Source organism: Eucyclogobius newberryi, unplaced genomic scaffold (genome assembly GCF_026437365.1).
Source record: "Eucyclogobius newberryi isolate DKJ021-1_F unplaced genomic scaffold, fEucNew1.0.hap1 SCAF_116, whole genome shotgun sequence".
NCBI lineage: Eukaryota > Metazoa > Chordata > Actinopteri > Gobiiformes > Gobiidae > Eucyclogobius > Eucyclogobius newberryi.
Genome location: NW_027315742.1, coordinates 78,636 through 96,256, shown reverse-complemented (window position 1 = coordinate 96,256; position 17,621 = coordinate 78,636). Strand labels below are relative to the sequence as shown.

At 48.3% G+C, this 17,621-nt stretch overlaps 3 protein-coding genes across 3 annotated transcripts in view; all 3 read right to left on the bottom strand.

Annotated features, from left to right (window-relative positions):
* LOC140355580 (pyridoxal phosphate homeostasis protein-like) overlaps positions 1 to 5,132 on the bottom strand; it is a 28,592-nt gene extending 23,460 nt beyond the window's left edge. Inside the window, exon 1 of the mRNA XM_072440220.1 lies at positions 5,010 to 5,132. Coding sequence (XP_072296321.1) covers positions 5,010 to 5,102 — 93 coding nt within the window. The 5' untranslated portion in view covers positions 5,103 to 5,132. The remainder of the gene's footprint in view (positions 1 to 5,009) is intronic.
* Positions 5,133 to 5,771: 639 nt separating this feature from the next.
* Positions 5,772 to 8,342, bottom strand: LOC140355578 (small nuclear ribonucleoprotein G). Its single transcript, XM_072440219.1, has 4 exons — positions 8,209 to 8,342; positions 8,069 to 8,091; positions 6,434 to 6,558; positions 5,772 to 5,881 (listed from the first exon to the last, which is right to left on the bottom strand). The coding sequence occupies exons 1-4, from the start codon at positions 8,238 to 8,240 to the stop codon at positions 5,831 to 5,833; spliced, it is 231 nt and encodes a 76-aa protein (XP_072296320.1). The 5' UTR covers positions 8,241 to 8,342; the 3' UTR covers positions 5,772 to 5,830.
* Positions 8,343 to 9,761: 1,419 nt separating this feature from the next.
* Positions 9,762 to 12,766, bottom strand: LOC140355577 (uncharacterized). The gene is made up of 2 exons (XM_072440218.1): positions 12,635 to 12,766; positions 9,762 to 11,744 (listed from the first exon to the last, which is right to left on the bottom strand). Exon 2 carries the CDS (start codon positions 11,727 to 11,729, stop codon positions 10,236 to 10,238), a length of 1,494 nt encoding a protein of 497 aa, XP_072296319.1. The 5' UTR covers positions 11,730 to 11,744; positions 12,635 to 12,766; the 3' UTR covers positions 9,762 to 10,235.
* Between the last annotated feature and the right edge of the window lie 4,855 nt (positions 12,767 to 17,621).

The window sequence follows — 17,621 nt, the reverse complement described above, 5'->3', positions numbered from 1 at the left end:
AGGTCTACTGACAGTTCCCCTGAGGTCTACTGACAGTTCCTCTGAGGTCTACTGACAGTTCCTCTGAGGTCTACTGACAGTTCCCCTGAGGTCTACTGACAGTTCCTCTGAGGTCTACTGACAGTTCCCCTGAGGTCTACAGACAGTTCCCCTGAGGTCTACTGACAGTTCCCCTGAGGTCTACAGACAGTTCCCCTGAGGTCTACAGACAGTTCCTCTGAGGTCTACAGACAGTTCCTCTGAGGTCTACTGAAAGTTCCCCTGAGGTCTACTGACAGTTCCCCTGAGCTCTACAGACAGTTCCCCTGAGGTCTACTGACAGTTCCTCTGAGGTCTACAGACAGTTCCCCTGAGGTCTACTGACAGTTCCTCTGAGGTCTACAGAGTTCCCCTGAGGTCTACAGACAGTTCCCCTGAGGTCTACAGACAGTTCCTCTGAGGTCTACTGAAAGTTCCCCTGAGGTCTACTGACAGTTCCCCTGAGCTCTACAGACAGTTCCCCTGAGGTCTACTGACAGTTCCTCTGAGGTCTACAGACAGTTCCCCTGAGGTCTACAGACAGTTCCCCTGAGGTCTACAGAGTTCCCCTGAGGTCTACAGACAGTTCCTCTGAGGTCTACTGACAGTTCCCCTGAGCTCTACAGACAGTTCCTCTGAGGTCTACTGACAGTTCCCCTGAGGTTTACAGACAGTTCCTCTGAGGTCTACTGACAGTTCCTCTGAGGTCTACTGACAGTTCCTCTGAGGTCTACTGACAGTTCCTCTGAGGTCTACTGACAGTTCCTCTGAGGTCTACAGACAGTTCCTCTGAGGTCTACTGACAGTTCCCCTGAGGTCTACTGACAGTTCCCCTGAGGTTTACTGACAGTTCCCCTGAGGTCTACAGACAGTTCCCCTGAGGTCTACTGACAGTTCCCCTGAGGTCTACTGACAGTTCCCCTGAGGTCTACTGACAGTTCCTCTGAGGTCTACTGACAGTTCCTCTGAGGTCTACTGACAGTTCCCCTGAGGTCTACTGACAGTTCCCCTGAGGTCTACTGACAGTTCCTCTGAGGTCTACTGACAGTTCCTCTGAGGTCTACTGACAGTTCCTCTGAGGTCTACTGACAGTTCCCCTGAGGTCTACTGACAGTTCCCCTGAGGTCTACAGACAGTTCCCCTGAGGTCTACTGACAGTTCCCCTGAGGTCTACAGACAGTTCCTCTGAGGTCTATAGACAGTTCCTCTGAGGTCTACAGACAGTTCCTCTGAGGTCTACTGACAGTTCCTCTGAGGTCTACTGACAGTTCCTCTGAGGTCTACTGACAGTTCCTGAGGTCTACTGACAGTTCCTCTGAGGTCTACTGACAGTTCCTGAGGTCTACTGACAGTTCCTGAGGTCTACTGACAGTTCCTCTGAGGTCTACTGACAGTTCCTGAGGTCTACTGACAGTTCCTGAGGTCTACTGACAGTTCCTGAGGTCTACTGACAGTTCATGAGGTCTACAGACAGTTCCCCTGAGGTCTACTGACAGTTCCTGAGGTCTACTGACAGTTCCTGAGGTCTACTGACAGTTCCTCTGAGGTCTACTGACAGTTCCTGAGGTCTACAGACAGTTCCCCTGAGGTCTACTGACAGTTCCTGAGGTCTACTGACAGTTCCTCTGAGGTCTACAGACAGTTCCCCTGAGGTCTACTGACAGTTCCCCTGAGGTCTACTGACAGTTCCTCTGAGGTCTACTGACAGTTCCCCTGAGGTCTACTGACAGTTCCTCTGAGGTCTACTGACAGTTCCTCTGAGGTCTACTGACAGTTCCCCTGAGGTCTACAGACAGTTCCCCTGAGGTCTACTGACAGTTCCTCTGAGGTCTACTGACAGTTCCTCTGAGGTCTACTGACAGTTCCCTTGAGGTCTACAGACAGTTCCCTTGAGGTCTACTGACAGTTCCCCTGAGGTCTACTGACAGTTCCCTTGAGGTCTACTGACAGTTCCCCTGAGGTTTACTGACAGTTCCCTTGAGGTCTACAGACAGTTCCCTTGAGGTCTACTGACAGTTCCCCTGAGGTTTACTGACAGTTCCCCTGAGGTCTACAGACAGTTCCCTTGAGGTCTACTGACAGTCCCCTTGAGGTCTACTGACAGTTCCCCTGAGGTCTACTGACAGTTCCTCTGAGGTCTACTGACAGTTCCCCTGAGGTCTACTGACAGTTCCCCTGAGGTCTACTGACAGTTCCTCTGAGGTCTACTGACAGTTCCCCTGAGGTCTACAGACAGTTCCCCTGAGGTCTACTGACAGTTCCCCTGAGGTCTACAGACAGTTCCCCTGAGGTCTACAGACAGTTCCTCTGAGGTCTACAGACAGTTCCTCTGAGGTCTACTGAAAGTTCCCCTGAGGTCTACTGACAGTTCCCCTGAGCTCTACAGACAGTTCCCCTGAGCTCTACAGACAGTTCCCCTGAGGTCTACTGACAGTTCCTCTGAGGTCTACAGACAGTTCCCCTGAGGTCTACTGACAGTTCCTCTGAGGTCTACAGAGTTCCCCTGAGGTCTACAGACAGTTCCCCTGAGGTCTACAGACAGTTCCTCTGAGGTCTACTGAAAGTTCCCCTGAGGTCTACTGACAGTTCCCCTGAGCTCTACAGACAGTTCCCCTGAGGTCTACTGACAGTTCCTCTGAGGTCTACAGACAGTTCCCCTGAGGTCTACAGACAGTTCCCCTGAGGTCTACAGAGTTCCCCTGAGGTCTACAGACAGTTCCTCTGAGGTCTACTGACAGTTCCCCTGAGCTCTACAGACAGTTCCTCTGAGGTCTACTGACAGTTCCCCTGAGGTTTACAGACAGTTCCTCTGAGGTCTACTGACAGTTCCTCTGAGGTCTACTGACAGTTCCTCTGAGGTCTACTGACAGTTCCTCTGAGGTCTACTGACAGTTCCTCTGAGGTCTACTGACAGTTCCTCTGAGGTCTACTGACAGTTCCTCTGAGGTCTACAGACAGTTCCTCTGAGGTCTACTGACAGTTCCCCTGAGGTCTACTGACAGTTCCCCTGAGGTTTACTGACAGTTCCCCTGAGGTCTACAGACAGTTCCCCTGAGGTCTACTGACAGTTCCCCTGAGGTCTACTGACAGTTCCCCTGAGGTCTACTGACAGTTCCTCTGAGGTCTACTGACAGTTCCTCTGAGGTCTACTGACAGTTCCCCTGAGGTCTACTGACAGTTCCCCTGAGGTCTACTGACAGTTCCTCTGAGGTCTACTGACAGTTCCTCTGAGGTCTACTGACAGTTCCTCTGAGGTCTACTGACAGTTCCCCTGAGGTCTACTGACAGTTCCCCTGAGGTCTACAGACAGTTCCCCTGAGGTCTACTGACAGTTCCTGAGCTCTACAGACAGTTCCCCTGAGGTCTACTGACAGTTCCTCTGAGGTCTACAGACAGTTCCCCTGAGGTCTACAGACAGTTCCCCTGAGGTCTACAGAGTTCCCCTGAGGTCTACAGACAGTTCCTCTGAGGTCTACTGACAGTTCCCCTGAGGTTTACAGACAGTTCCTCTGAGGTTTACAGACAGTTCCTCTGAGGTCTACTGACAGTTCCTCTGAGGTCTACAGACAGTTCCTCTGAGGTCTACTGACAGTTCCCCTGAGGTCTACTGACAGTTCCCCTGAGGTCTACAGACAGTTCCTCTGAGGTCTACAGACAGTTCCTCTGAGGTCTACAGACAGTTCCCCTGAGGTCTACTGACAGTTCCCCTGAGGTCTACTGACAGTTCCCCTGAGCTCTACAGACAGTTCCCCTGAGGTCTACTGACAGTTCCTCTGAGGTCTACAGACAGTTCCCCTGAGGTCTACAGACAGTTCCCCTGAGGTCTACAGAGTTCCCCTGAGGTCTACAGACAGTTCCTCTGAGGTCTACTGACAGTTCCCCTGAGGTTTACAGACAGTTCCTCTGAGGTCTACTGACAGTTCCTCTGAGGTCTACAGACAGTTCCCCTGAGGTCTACAGACAGTTCCCCTGAGGTCTACAGACAGTTCCTCTGAGGTCTACTGACAGTTCCCCTGAGGTTTACAGACAGTTCCTCTGAGGTCTACAGACAGTTCCTCTGAGGTCTACTGACAGTTCCTCTGAGGTCTACTGACAGTTCCCCTGAGGTCTACTGACAGTTCCCCTGAGGTCTACAGACAGTTCCTCTGAGCTCTACAGACAGTTCCTCTGAGCTCTACTGACAGTTCCCCTGAGGTCTACTGACAGTTCCCCTGAGGTCTACAGACAGTTCCTCTGAGGTCTACTGACAGTTCCCCTGAGGTTTACAGACAGTTCCTCTGAGGTCTACTGACAGTTCCTCTGAGGTCTACTGACAGTTCCTCTGAGGTCTACAGACAGTTCCTCTGAGGTCTACTGACAGTTCCCCTGAGGTCTACAGACAGTTCCTCTGAGGTCTACAGACAGTTCCTCTGAGGTCTACAGACAGTTCCTCTGAGCTCTACAGACAGTTCCTCTGAGGTCTATCGTGTTCTCAGAATAATCATGAATAATGGTTACATCGTGACACTCACAGGACAAACTACAGTCTGAGCTTCACAAACATCTCCAGCTTCACAAACATCTCCAGCACAAACATCTCCAGCTTCACAAACATCTCCAGCACAAACATCTCCAGCTTCACAAACATCTCCAGCTTCACAAACATCTCCAGCTTCACAAACATCTCCAGCTTCACAAACATCTCCAGCACAAACATCTCCAGCACAAACATCTCCAGCTTCACAAACATCTCCAGCTTCACAAACATCTCCAGCTTCACAAACATCTCCAGCTTCACAAACATCTCCAGCTTCACAAACATCTCCAGCTTCACAAACATCTCGTTTGTCGCGTGTAAATGTCATACATAAGCGGCGTGAGTGAAGCCGCGTGCAGCCGCGTCTTCCCCGGCAAAGGGTGAAGTGTTCCCGGGCTTATGTAACGCCTCGTGCCGCCGGAGCCGCTCCAGGATCAGCGGGACGCGGTGCTGTCGCTGCCCGGGCCACACTCACCTTGAGCCGGCGAGCCGCTGCCTGTTTCACCCGCTCGGACACGGACTGGAGCGCCTTTCCAACCTCCTCCGACATTGTCACGGCTCTCCACATAACGTCTGACGTCAGCGCACGCGACAAGTGACGTAAAGCGACGTGCGCAGTGACATCGTGCGCCTTCAAAATAAAAGGTTTAGTCCGTTTATTTTGGGACAATAAGAGCACAAATTAGAGTATTTATATTCTGAATGAGTCTGGAATAAAAGTGCAATATCACTTAACAGTTCGACTAATGAGACTATAATAAAAAACTTAATTCATAAAGCTTCAGTCAGACTTAAAGTTTTACTTGTTTAAAATGTGTTTGACAGGAAAGATACTGCAGAAGACTATACATAATGTGTATATATATATACACATTATGTATATAATGTATATATATACACATGTATATAATGTATATATATACACATATATATATATAATGTATATATAAATATATATACACACATACATATTATATAAACTACAGAATGAATGTATTTCATCACAGATCTGACCTTTAATACTGTAGAACATTTCAGGCAGATTGTGACATAGTGAATCTTTAACTTTAGTCTTAAATATGTGTAAATGTTTTATATTAATCCCTATATTTTAGTATCGTTTCCTGAGCAACATGCTAAATACAACATGATAAAGAGTTTAAAGTTTAAACTCAGACGTCACTAAAACACGTTCAATAAACGATTCTTTTACAAAAAAAAGATTTATTCAAGAAAAACACATTATTCAAATTATTCAAAGTACAAGTAAGTAAAAAACAAAAACATGGTCTTTTGTCAGACGCGTTCCAGAGCCTCCACCATGATGATGCTGTTCCCCCGGATCACCTGTAGTACAAGTACAAGTACTTCAGACACACACCAGTACTTCAGACACACACCAGTACTTCAGACACACACCAGTACTTCAGACACACACCAGTACTTCAGACACACACCAGTACTTCAGACACACACCAGTACTTCAGACACACACCAGTACTTCAGACACACACCAGTACTTCAGACACACACCAGTACTTCAGACACACACCAGTACTTCAGACACACACCAGTACTTCAGACACACACCAGTACTTCAGACACACACCAGTACTTCAGACACACACCAGTACTTCAGACACACACCAGTACTTCAGACACACCAGTACTTCAGACACACACCAGTACTTCAGACACACACCAGTACTTCAGACACACACCAGTACTTCAGACACACACCAGTACTTCAGACACACACCAGTACTTCAGACACACACCAGTACTTCAGACACACACCAGTACTTCAGACACACACCAGTACTTCAGACACACACCAGTACTTCAGACACACACCAGTACTTCAGACACACACTCCCCAGGCCCCGCCCTCACACTGACCACCATCCCGACGGTGTTCTGCTGTCCTCCTGGTCCCATCTCCACAGAGTCGTCCACCACCAGGTTCATGAAGGGGTCAAAGCCACGAAGGATTCCCTGGACGTGACGACCGCCGTTCAGCTTCACTGAGACGAACACGCAACAGTCGGAACACGCAACAGTCGGAACACGCAACAGTCGGAACACGCAACAGTCGGAACACGCAACAGTCGGAACACGCAACAGTCGGAACACGCAACAGTCGGAACACGCAACAGTCGGAACACGCAACAGTCAGAACACGCAACAGTCAGAGCTCGTGTAGCGGTTACCCCCCACTGGTCTGAAGGTTCACTGGTCAGAAGGTTCACTGGTCTGAAGGTTCACTGGTCAGAAGGTTCACTGGTCTGAAGGTTCACTGGTCAGAAGGTTCACTGGTCAGAAGGTTCACTGGTCAGAAGGTTCACTGGTCAGAAGGTTCACTGGTCTGAAGGTTCACTGGTCTGAAGGTTCACTGGTCTGAAGGTTCACTGGTCAGAAGGTTCACTGGTCAGAAGGTTCACTGGTCTGAAGGTTCACTGGTCAGAAGGTTCACTGGTCAGAAGGTTCACTGGTCTGAAGGTTCACTGGTCAGAAGGTTCACTGGTCTGAAGGTTCACTGGTCAGAAGGTTCACTGGTCAGAAGGTTCACTGGTCAGAAGGTTCACTGGTCTGAAGGTTCACTGGTCAGAAGGTTCACTGGTCAGAAGGTTCACTGGTCAGAAGGTTCACTGGTCTGAAGGTTCACTGGTCTGAAGGTTCACTGGTCTGAAGGTTCACTGGTCTGAAGGTTCACTGGTCAGAAGGTTCACTGGTCAGAGCTCTCCTCCTGAAACTGCTGTTATTTGAGTTCATTCAGTAAAAACAGGATGAGAAGCTCATTCACAGAAACAAGTCTGTTCTGGAAAATACGTGAGTTTAATCATAAAGTTCATCAACACTAGAACATGAGTCTTAAAAGTGTGTGGAGCAAAGGGAGGAGGAGCCAACTGAGGACGCAACTTCAAACTTAACAACCAAGGACTTACTTTAGAGCCTCAGCAGTACTTTACAGCCTCAGCAGTACTTTAGAGCTGTACTTTAGAGCCTCAGCAGTACTTTAGAGCCTCAGCAGTACTTTAGAGCCTCAGCAGTACTTTAGAGCTGTACTTTAGAGCCTCAGCAGTACTTTAGAGCTGTACTTTAGAGCCTCAGCAGTACTTTAGAGCCTCAGCAGTACTTTACAGCCTCAGCAGTACTTTAGAGCTGTACTTTAGAGCCTCAGCAGTACTTTAGAGCCTCAGCAGTAGTTTACAGCCTCAGCAGTACTTTAGAGCTGTACTTTAGAGCCTCAGCAGTACTTTAGAGCCTCAGCAGTAGTTTACAGCCTCAGCAGTACTTTAGAGCTGTACTTTAGAGCCTCACTTTAGAGCCTCCACATCTTTAAGTATTAATATTATACAACATTAGATTCAGGTTATGACAGAATCTGCAAAATTTTACACTAAATCTTATGGTTGTTTGGGCCAGAGCCTGAGGGCCACATTTGGCCCCCGGGCCACACTTTGGACCTGCTGGTTTTAGAAGCTGGACTTTAGTGACGTCAAGAGGAGTTTAAAGTGCGTTTGTTTGACTCACGTGACAGCTTCTTGTCCATGAACCTGCAACAGAAACACACGTTAGCTCGTAGTGAATGAGGCTAATGCTAACAGCGGCTCCGGGCTCGTGATTCCCGCACTCTCACGCGCGGTCACGCTCTCTCACGCGCGGTCACTCACTTCTTCAGCTCCGGGGGATGCGCTTTACTCATGATTTTCTTCGTTCAGAGACACAAACGCGACACAAACGCGAACACAACGGATTCACAAAGTCGCGGAAGGAAAGCGTGCAGCGGAGCCGGAAGTGACGTGAGGCTGGGGGCATGCGCAGTGTCGCCCTCTGTCTGCGGGGAGCGGAAGTGCGCGGACTAAAAGCACTGACGTCATCAAGAAATTAATAGAACCATTTGAACCAGAAGAATATGATGTAAAATAATAATACAAAATAAATAAATAAAAAGAAGCGGAAACTGGACCAAATGTTTGTGATGTAGAGAATATCAGAACATTTAACTGTACATTTTGTGTACATTATATTTAAATAGATGTCTGTTTTATGTTGTTTGTGAATTGTGACATTCAGATCTGTAATAAACTAAATGGTGTTAGCGTTAGCATACGTCATGTAGCTGAAGGTGTTCGCGTTAGCATACGTCATGTAGCTGAAGTTGCTAGCGATAGCATACGTCGTGTAGCTGAAGGTGCTAGCGTTAGCATACGTCATGTAGCTGAAGGTGCTAGCGTTAGCATACGTCATGTAGCTGAAGGTGCTAGTGTTAGCATACGTCATGTAGCTGAAGGTGTTAGCGTTACCATACGTCATGTAGCTGAAGGTGCTAGTGTTAGCATACGTCGTGTAGCTGAAGGTGCTAGCGTTAGCATACGTCATGTAGCTGAATGTGCTAGCGTTAGCATACATCATGTAGCTGAAAGTGTTAGCGTTAGCATACGTCATGTAGATGAAGGTGCTAGCGATAGCATACGTCGTGTAGCTGAAGGTGCTAGCGTTAGCATACATCATGTAGCTGAAAGTGTTAGCGTTAGCATACGTCATGTAGCTGAATGTGCTAGCGTTAGCATGTCATGTAGCTGAAGGTGTTAGCGTTAGCATACGTCATGTAGCTGAAGGTGCTAGCGTTAGCATACGTTGTGTACCTGAAGGTGCTAGCGTTAGCATACGTCATGTAGCTGAAGGTGCTAGCATTAGCATACGTCATGTAGCTGATGGTGCTAGTGTTAGCATACGTCGTGTAGCTGAAGGTGCTAGCGTTAGCATACGTCATGTAGCTAAAGGTGCTAGCGTTAGCATGTCATGTAGCTGAAGGTGTTAGCGTTAGCGTACATCATGTAGCTGAAGGTGCTAGTGTTAGCATAGGTCGTGTAGCTGAAGGTGCTAGCGTTAGCATACATCGTGTAGCTGAAGGTACTGGCGTTAGCATACGTCATGTAGCTGAAGGTGCTAGCGTTAGCATACGTCGTGTAGCTGAAGGTGCTAGCGTTAGCATACGTCGTGTAGCTGAAGGTGCTAGCGTTAGCATTTGTTGTGTAGCTGAAGGTGCTAGCGTTAGCATACGTACACCTGTTCATGTTCTCTCATCTGTTATTTTAAACTGCATTTGGCTCGTGCGACTTAATCATTTTTTTAAATAAAAAAAAAGGAAACTCGAGAACAACTGCGACAGAAACAAGTTCAAATTCACTTTTAATAAAACAAATGTAAAAATCCAGAGAAGTCAAGAACATCACATCATCGGTTGTTTTTCAGTCGTTTCTCGCCTCTTGTTCTTTCCGCAGACGTTTCCCGTAAAAGTCAGAGCGTCAAACTCTAAAGTTCAGAAACACGAGCTCAGATCCTCGTTCAAGCTGGAGTTTAAGTGATAAACGCGGGAGCAGCGGCTGACACGACGAGCGCCAGGCCACGCCCCCTTCAGGACGTTCCATTTACAGGTGGAAAAAGCATACAAATTCACCGTGTTTTCATTCCATTTCGTCTCGTTTTACACTCGCACGACTTTAAACTTCATCCAAAACGACGGCAGCCATCTCAGATTTTGCTGAATGTCTCACTTTATTCGCTAACCTTCTGCTTCAGTCACTAAGTTCACACTTTGATATAGAACGTTCTTAAGCAGACGTTTGTTAAGAGAAAAGCCCTGATAAAGTCGCTCCGCCTCCACGGCCCCGCCCCCACGCGGCCCCGCCTCCGCTCAAGCGTCCGGCGCCGCCTCCTCGTCCACCTTGGCCTTCAGGTGGCCCTGGCAGTGCGACAGGAAGAGGTCGAGCGTGGTGAAGCCGCGTTGGCAGAGAGCGCAGTGGTACAGCCTGGGACGCTTGGCCCCGCCCCAGTTGGACGAGTCCATGTCGCAGGAGCAGACGCCGCACTTGCCCCGCGTCGCCGCCGTCTGGTGCAGCTCCGAGTGCGTCACCAGGTCGGCGAGCTGGGAGAAGACCTCGGGACACGAGGGGCACGGGAACTCCGCCTCCTCCTCCTCGTTCTCCTCGGGCGCCGTCTCACGTTCCGACGGTTTCAAGGTCGTCGCGAATTTGGGGATTTTGTGCAGCTTGAGCACGACGTCTTTCTTGCCCAACGACACTTCTTTGGTCCAAACGCTTTTCCGAATCGTTATTTTGAGCGGCGCCACTTTCTTTTCCGTGGCGGGCGTGTCCGACTTGCCCGTGGCGTTTGCAGCGGCGCCGGCGTCTTCCCCGTTGATCCTCGCCGGATGCTTCCGTGAATGCGCCCAGAGCGATAAGTGATGCAGGAAGACGGCGCTGCAGATCTGGCAGGTGTAGTTCCTGTTCGGGCGCTTGTGCTTCCTCTTGGCGAGCGGCGGCGCCTCCATGAACTGCACGCCGCGGCTGTGCGTCTCTTTGCGGTGGTGGTACAGTTTGGCGGTGCAGTTGAAGACCATGTCGCACGAGCGGCAGCTGAAGCCGTCTCTCTTGGACTTCCGGGGTCGGGGGTCGGCGCTGTTCAGACCCGTTTCCTTCTTATCGCAGCGTTTCATCTGTTTGTGTCGGTGAAACGCCGCCACGTCCTGAAACGTCCTGGAGCAGAACTTACACACGCTCTCCAGAGCGCACGACGAGTTGGAAGACGACGAGGACGACTCGCCTTCGGAAACGACAGCGTCGGCGGTGCCGGGGCGGTCCGAGCGGCGCGGCGAGCGCGTCGCGTCGCACCCGGCCTGCTGGTGGTGCAAGAGAGCCTGCTTGTGAGTGAAGCCCCTCCCACACGGCGCACAGGCGTAAGCGGCGGCGTCCACCGCACCGGGAAACGCCGAGGAGTGCGTGGGGTTTGGGCCGATGTTTGTCAGCGACGTGGCGTAAGTGGGACCGTCACTCGCTCGCCCTGGGAAGGCGTGGCAGTTGTGCATTTGTAATGACGACTTGAGCGAGAACTCGTGGCGACAGCGAGCGCATCGGTGAGGTTTGGGCAGCTGGGCGTGCTGAGCGTCCTGGTGCAGCAGCAGCTCCGTGCCAAAGGTGAAGCTCAGGCCGCACTCGCTGCAGCTGAAGGGCGGCGGCGAGGGCGGCGAGTGCAGCGGCGAGTGCAGCGGCGCCGGCTGGTGGGTCCGGCTCAGGCCCGGCTTGGACTCGGCGCGGGCGATGAAGCTGGCGAGGCGCGTCAGGGTGTCGGCGGCGGTGCTCGGGCGCTTGAAGGCCTCAGGACACGGCGTCGGGCTCCAGCTCACGTCCATCACGCCCCCTCTGTCCTGGACAGGAAGTGCAACAGCAGCGTTATAATCGACTCATTATGACGAGAATGAACAATGAAAACACAAAATAAACACTTGGTTCATAATTCTTCTCGACGCTTCAGGTCATGTGACTCTAAAGCAGGTCATGTGACTCTAAAGCAGGTCATGTGACTCTAAAGCAGGTCATGTGACTCTAAAGCAGGTCATGTGACTCTAAAGGTTCAATAGAAATAATCACAAAGAAGTCGATGAGTAAAATAATAATAATTTGCAGCTTTAAAACAAACTATTGCATAAAAGCTAAAACAAAGTTTATTCATGTTGATCAAACCTGGTTTAGGGGAATAAAAGCTGTCAAACCCGAGACAAACGTCACAGTTTATATTTTATAAAGAGAAAAAACCTGGAATTTCAAACATTGATTTGTTTTTATTGTTAAATCTTCTTCTTTGGTGTTTTACGTGTCTGTACGTCACTGTAAAGACTTGATTCTAAACGTAATGTAACTTTATTGTTCTAATGTGTTTACGCGAGTTTGATTCCGTGTCGTCATCACGTCATGACGTCACGATGTAACGCTGACTTTAAAACATTTCTAATTAAAACATGAAATAAAAGCCGCGCGGCTGAAGTTTGTGACTGAAAAACACAATTTTGATATTTTCGAGTTTGATAAAGAGTCTGAAATATAAAGCTCTAAACACGTTAGTTTCCCGTCCTGACCTCTGACCCTCGCTGACCCTCGCTGACCCTCGCTGACCCTCGCTGACCACCGCCACTGGCGCTTAAAAGGCTCAAATAAACAGATAAAATAACTCTGGTGTGAACTCCTGCTGTGGCTAACGTTAGCTCGGTGCTAAGCATGCTAGCTGCAGGCTAACCCTCCAGAGCCGCGCGGAGCTCACCTGGAGCCGCTCTCTCCGCGGCGCTGCGGCGGCGTCATGCGGGGAAAAGGCGGCGCTGTCCCGGGGAGAAATCCACGATGTTCCGCAGAGATTCAGGGCGTGAAAGTGAAGTGACTGTGAAGTTCATGGAGCTTCCATCATTCACACTGAACTACTTCCGCCGCGTCTTCTTCACTTCCGGCAGAGTAGAGCCCGCTTGGCGCAGTGCTGCCCCCTCTGCAAAGACCAGGAACTGCACCAACAACTGAAGGACAAACGTTTGATTTATGATTCAGAAGCAGCTCGAGGTCATGACGTCATGACGGCCCTGACAAAACAACTCTTTTACGTCTTTAACTGTGATTTGACTTTGAACTGTTTTGTGTTCGAACTGTGCTCTACAAATGAGCCTAAGCATGACCCTTGACCCACATGTCTGAGTCTGGCGTGAGTCGGGCGTGAATCCGACGTGAGTTTGTGTAATAAAGAAAAAACAGGAGAAACAAATGAAATCAGTTTATTTGTAACTGACTTGGACAAAAACAGCGTCTGGAGCTGAAACGTCTCAGCTTTTGGCTCCGACTGAAACTCTTTCATTTACAATCGTCAAAAGAATAAAAACAATTAAGGCTAAAAAAAAAAGACTAAAAACAGTTTAAGGCTCAGTTACATTCATCAAAATAAACTCACACACAGATCCACACTCCAATGTCTGCGATTATCGTCTTCACTTGAAACAAACCAAACGCAGAACTAATAAGACTGTAAAACAATTAAAACACAGAAGAGACTTTATGAGTCAGAGATTATATTGAATGATTATTTATATTGAATTTTGAGACTTTTTAAAACAGATTTTAACCAAATAAAAGGTGTAAATCTGAAGCTTTTGGAAAGAATTAAAGTTTTAAAACCGTTTTTGATTGTTTTAGACTCAGTTTAGTCCAGATAAAGATGATCAAATGACTTATCATTTTAACAGTCGATTGATCAAAAATGAAGCAAAGGATCATGGTCTATGTAGTTTCCTCTGCTCTAACGCTTCACCTCATTTGCATCTCATTTGCATCTCATTTGCATACACATGACTATTTAAATGTCATGTTGAAAGTCAGAAGCTGGAGTCACGTTTCAAACACAAACGTCACAAATAAAAACACACATTTGGTTTGTTTTGACAGAAATATGACAAATTATGAACCGTTCAAAACCGTTTAAAGTGAAACAAAGTCGTCGAGCGGCAGAATCTTCTCAAATATCATGTTTTTAGTCCTTTTGATTGTGACTGAATGTGTTTTTATGGAGTATTTTGAATTGAACATGTCACTTTGGTCTTTTCTTTAAACTAATATTACTTTGTGTTTGAGTTTTAATGCGTTTTTGTTGTGTTAAAAATTAGTCTAAAAACTCTATAACTAATAACGTCTGACTTTGAGCAAATTCTGAAAAGACTGAAAATAAATCCTTCGATAGAAAATGTACAACAAAATATTCTTACCACAGCGTTATTTTCACAAACGAGTCTAAACGTGTCACAGTCGAAGAAACGATGCTACTTTATACCACACTTTCCCTTTTGTGCTTTTCTAACACCTTTATTCCAGTGTTTTCTCCTTTTTCTCTTTTCCAGACAAACTGATTGTTCTCTGCAGGTTTGAAACACACGCGTGTTTGTGAGCGCTTTAGCGTGTTTGTGAGCGCTTTAGCGTGTTCGAGAGAGCTTTAGCGTGTTCAGAGCGCTCGCTTTAGTGTGTTCGTGTGCGCTTTAGCGTGTTCGGGGAGCGCTTTAGCGTGTTCGAGAGTGCTTTAGCGTGTTCAGAGCGCTCGCTTTAGCGTGTTTGTGAGCGCTTTAGCGTGTTTGTGAGCGCTTTAGCGTGTTTGTGAGCGCTTTAGCGTGTTCAGAGCGCTTTAGTGTGTTCAGAATGAGCGCTTTAGCGTGTTCAGAACGCTTTAGCGTGTTCAGAGCGCTTTAGCGTGTTCGTGAGCGTTTTAGCGTCTTCAGAGCGCTTTAGCGTGTTTTTGAGCGCTTTAGCGTGTTGGTGAGCGCTTTAGCGTGTTGGAGAGCGTTTTAGCGTGTTGGAGAGCGTTTTAGCGTGTTGGAGAGCGCTTTGGCGTGTTCGAGAGCGCTTTTGGGTGTTTGTGAGCGCTTTAGCATGTTCGTGAGCGTTTTAGCGTGTTTGTGAGTATTCAAGAGCGCTATAGCGTGTTTGTGAGCGCTTTAGCGTGTTTGTGAGTATTCAAGAGCGTTATAGCGTGTTCGTGAGCGCTTTAGCGTGTTTGTGAGTATTCAAGAGCGCTATAGCGTGTTCGTGAGCGTTTTAGCGTGTTTGTGAGTGTTCGAGAGCGCTATAGCGTGTTCGTGAGCGCTTTAGCGTGTTTGTGAGTATTCAAGAGCGCTATAGCGTGTTCGTGAGCGCTTTAGCGTGTTTGTGAGTATTCAAGAGCGCTATAGCGTGTTCGTGAGCGTTTTAGCGTGTTTGTGAGTGTTCGAGAGCGCTATAGCGTGTTCGTGAGCGCTTTAGCGTGTTTGTGAGTGTTCGAGAGCGCTATAGCGTGTTCGTGAGCGCTTTAGCGTGTTTGTGAGTGTTCGAGAGCGCTATAGCGTGTTTGTGAGTGTTCAAGAGCGCTATAGCGTGTTCGTGAGCGCTTTAGCGTGTTTGTGAGTGTTCGAGAGTGCTATAGCGTGTTCGTGAGCGCTTTAGCGTGTTTGTGAGTGTTCGAGAGCGCTATAGCGTGTTCGTGAGCGCTTTAGCGTGTTTGTGAGTATTCAAGAGCGCTATAGCGTGTTCGTGAGCGCTTTAGCATGTTTGTGAGTATTCAAGAGCGCTATAGCGTGTTCGTGAGCGTTTTAGCGTGTTTGTGAGTGTTCGAGAGCGCTATAGCGTGTTCGTGAGCGCTTTAGCGTGTTTGTGAGTGTTCGAGAGCGCTATAGCGTGTTCGTGAGCGCTTTAGCGTGTTTGTGAGTGTTCGAGAGCGCTATAGCGTGTTCGTGAGCGCTTTAGCGTGTTTGTGAGTGTTCGAGAGCGCTATAGCGTGTTCGTGAGCGCTATAGCGTGTTCGTGAGCGCTATAGCGTGTTCGTGAGCGCTTTAGCGTGTTCGAGAGCGCTTTAGCGTGTTCGAGAGCGCTTTAGCGTGTTCGAGAGCGCTTTAGCGTGTTCAGAGCGCTTTAGCGTGTTCCTGGTCACGTGAGCAGACAGTTTTCACGTGTTTAAACTTGCAGCGCGCGAACAGAGTCTGAGTTCCACTTTATATTTATGAGATTCAAACTAAGAAAGGAGGAAAACAACATATTTAAACGGTCCAAATGTGTCAGAATAAAGCAGTTGGAGCGGCGTTTCCAGGACGATCTGAGACTGTGGGACACGCGTGTGCATAATATGTCACTTTGTGGAGTTTGATCGTTACATTTGGGTTTCAAACGTCACTGAATCTGTGAGAAAAACAGAAAACTCGTGTGTGGATTGACCTTGTGAAAAAAGAAGGTTTAATCTCATGTTATTCTTCAGACTTTAGAATAAGTGAGATAATGAGTCGCTCGGTCAAAGCCGATGGAACGAGCAAAACAAATGGTGTTTTAGACGAGGATAAAATCAGATAAATATGATTCAAACACGTCAGAATCTTGTGTTTTTTGTCTTCTTCATCAGCGGCTGTGAGACGTTTGCTTTAAACTCTGGGACGTGAGCCAGACTGAGAAAAAAGAAGCAAACACGAACTAAATGTAGTTTTCTCACATTTTTGCTACTTTTTTCAGGCAAATTTTCATTTACAAAATATTGCACATTTTTACTCACACTTTTTTCTGGCAGATTTGCACGTTTAAAGTCATAAAAAGGCGTTTCTATTTCCCCTTTATCTAAGAGTGTCCCTAAAACGCCGCCGTGAGAGAAAAGGCTCAGAGTCTGTGGTCGTCATGGAGACAAACACTCATGTCTCCATGTGTTTTCGTGAGGCTCAGAGACGACGAGCAACTCCAGAAGAACTTAAATCTGCATCATTTAAGTCGTAGTGGTCAAAGAGAAACAAATAACAAAGTAAAATGAGAGTTAATAAAAACTAGAGCTCAACATTATTGTGTTAAACGTTCAGCCGTTAGAACAAACCCGAGAAAAACCTGCAAAATGTGGTTATGACTTTGTGGTTTACATGTATAATTCCATTGTTTAATATATTGGGCCAAGTGCAAAGCAAACAGGAGGAGGGACGAGGCACAGCCCTGTCTCACCCCTGTAATCAGGAGGAGGGACGAGGCACAGCCCTGTCTCACCCCTGTAAACAGGAGGAGGGACCAGGCACAGCCCTGTCGCACCCCTGTAAACAGGAGGAGGGACCAGGCACAGCCCTGTCTCTCTAGCGTCATGTGACCATAGGTTATAATTCTCGGTCCATCATAAAGAGTCATAAATATTCTTTATTCTCAAGTCGTTGAGTTGAAATCTTTAAAAGTTTGTTTTGTTGGTTGAACCGCCTCCAACAGCGAGGTGGAATCCTCTCTGCCTCACGTGTGCTTCACGTGTGCTTCACGTGTGCTTCACGTGTGCTTCACGTGTGCTTCACGTGTGGCTTCACGTGTGCTTCACGTGTGCCTCACGTGTGGCTCACGTGTTCTTCACGTGTGGCTCACGTGTGCTTCACATGTGGCTCACGTGTGGCTCACGTGTGCTTCACGTGTGGCTCACGTGTGCTTCACATGTGGCTCACGTGTGGCCCACGTGTGCTTCACGTGTGACTCACGTGTGCTTCACGTGTGACTCACGTGTGCTTCACGTGTGGCTCACGTGAGCCACACGTGTGCTTCACGTGTGGCTCACGTGAGCCACACGTGTGCTTCACGTGTGGCTTCACGTGTGGCTTAAGTGAGCCACACGTGTGCTTCACGTGTGGCTCACGTGAGCCACACGTGTGCTTCACGTGTGGCTTCACGTGTGGCTTACGTGAGCCACACGTGTGCTTCACGTGTGGCTCACGTGAGCCACACGTGTGCTTCACGTGTGGCTCACGTGAGCC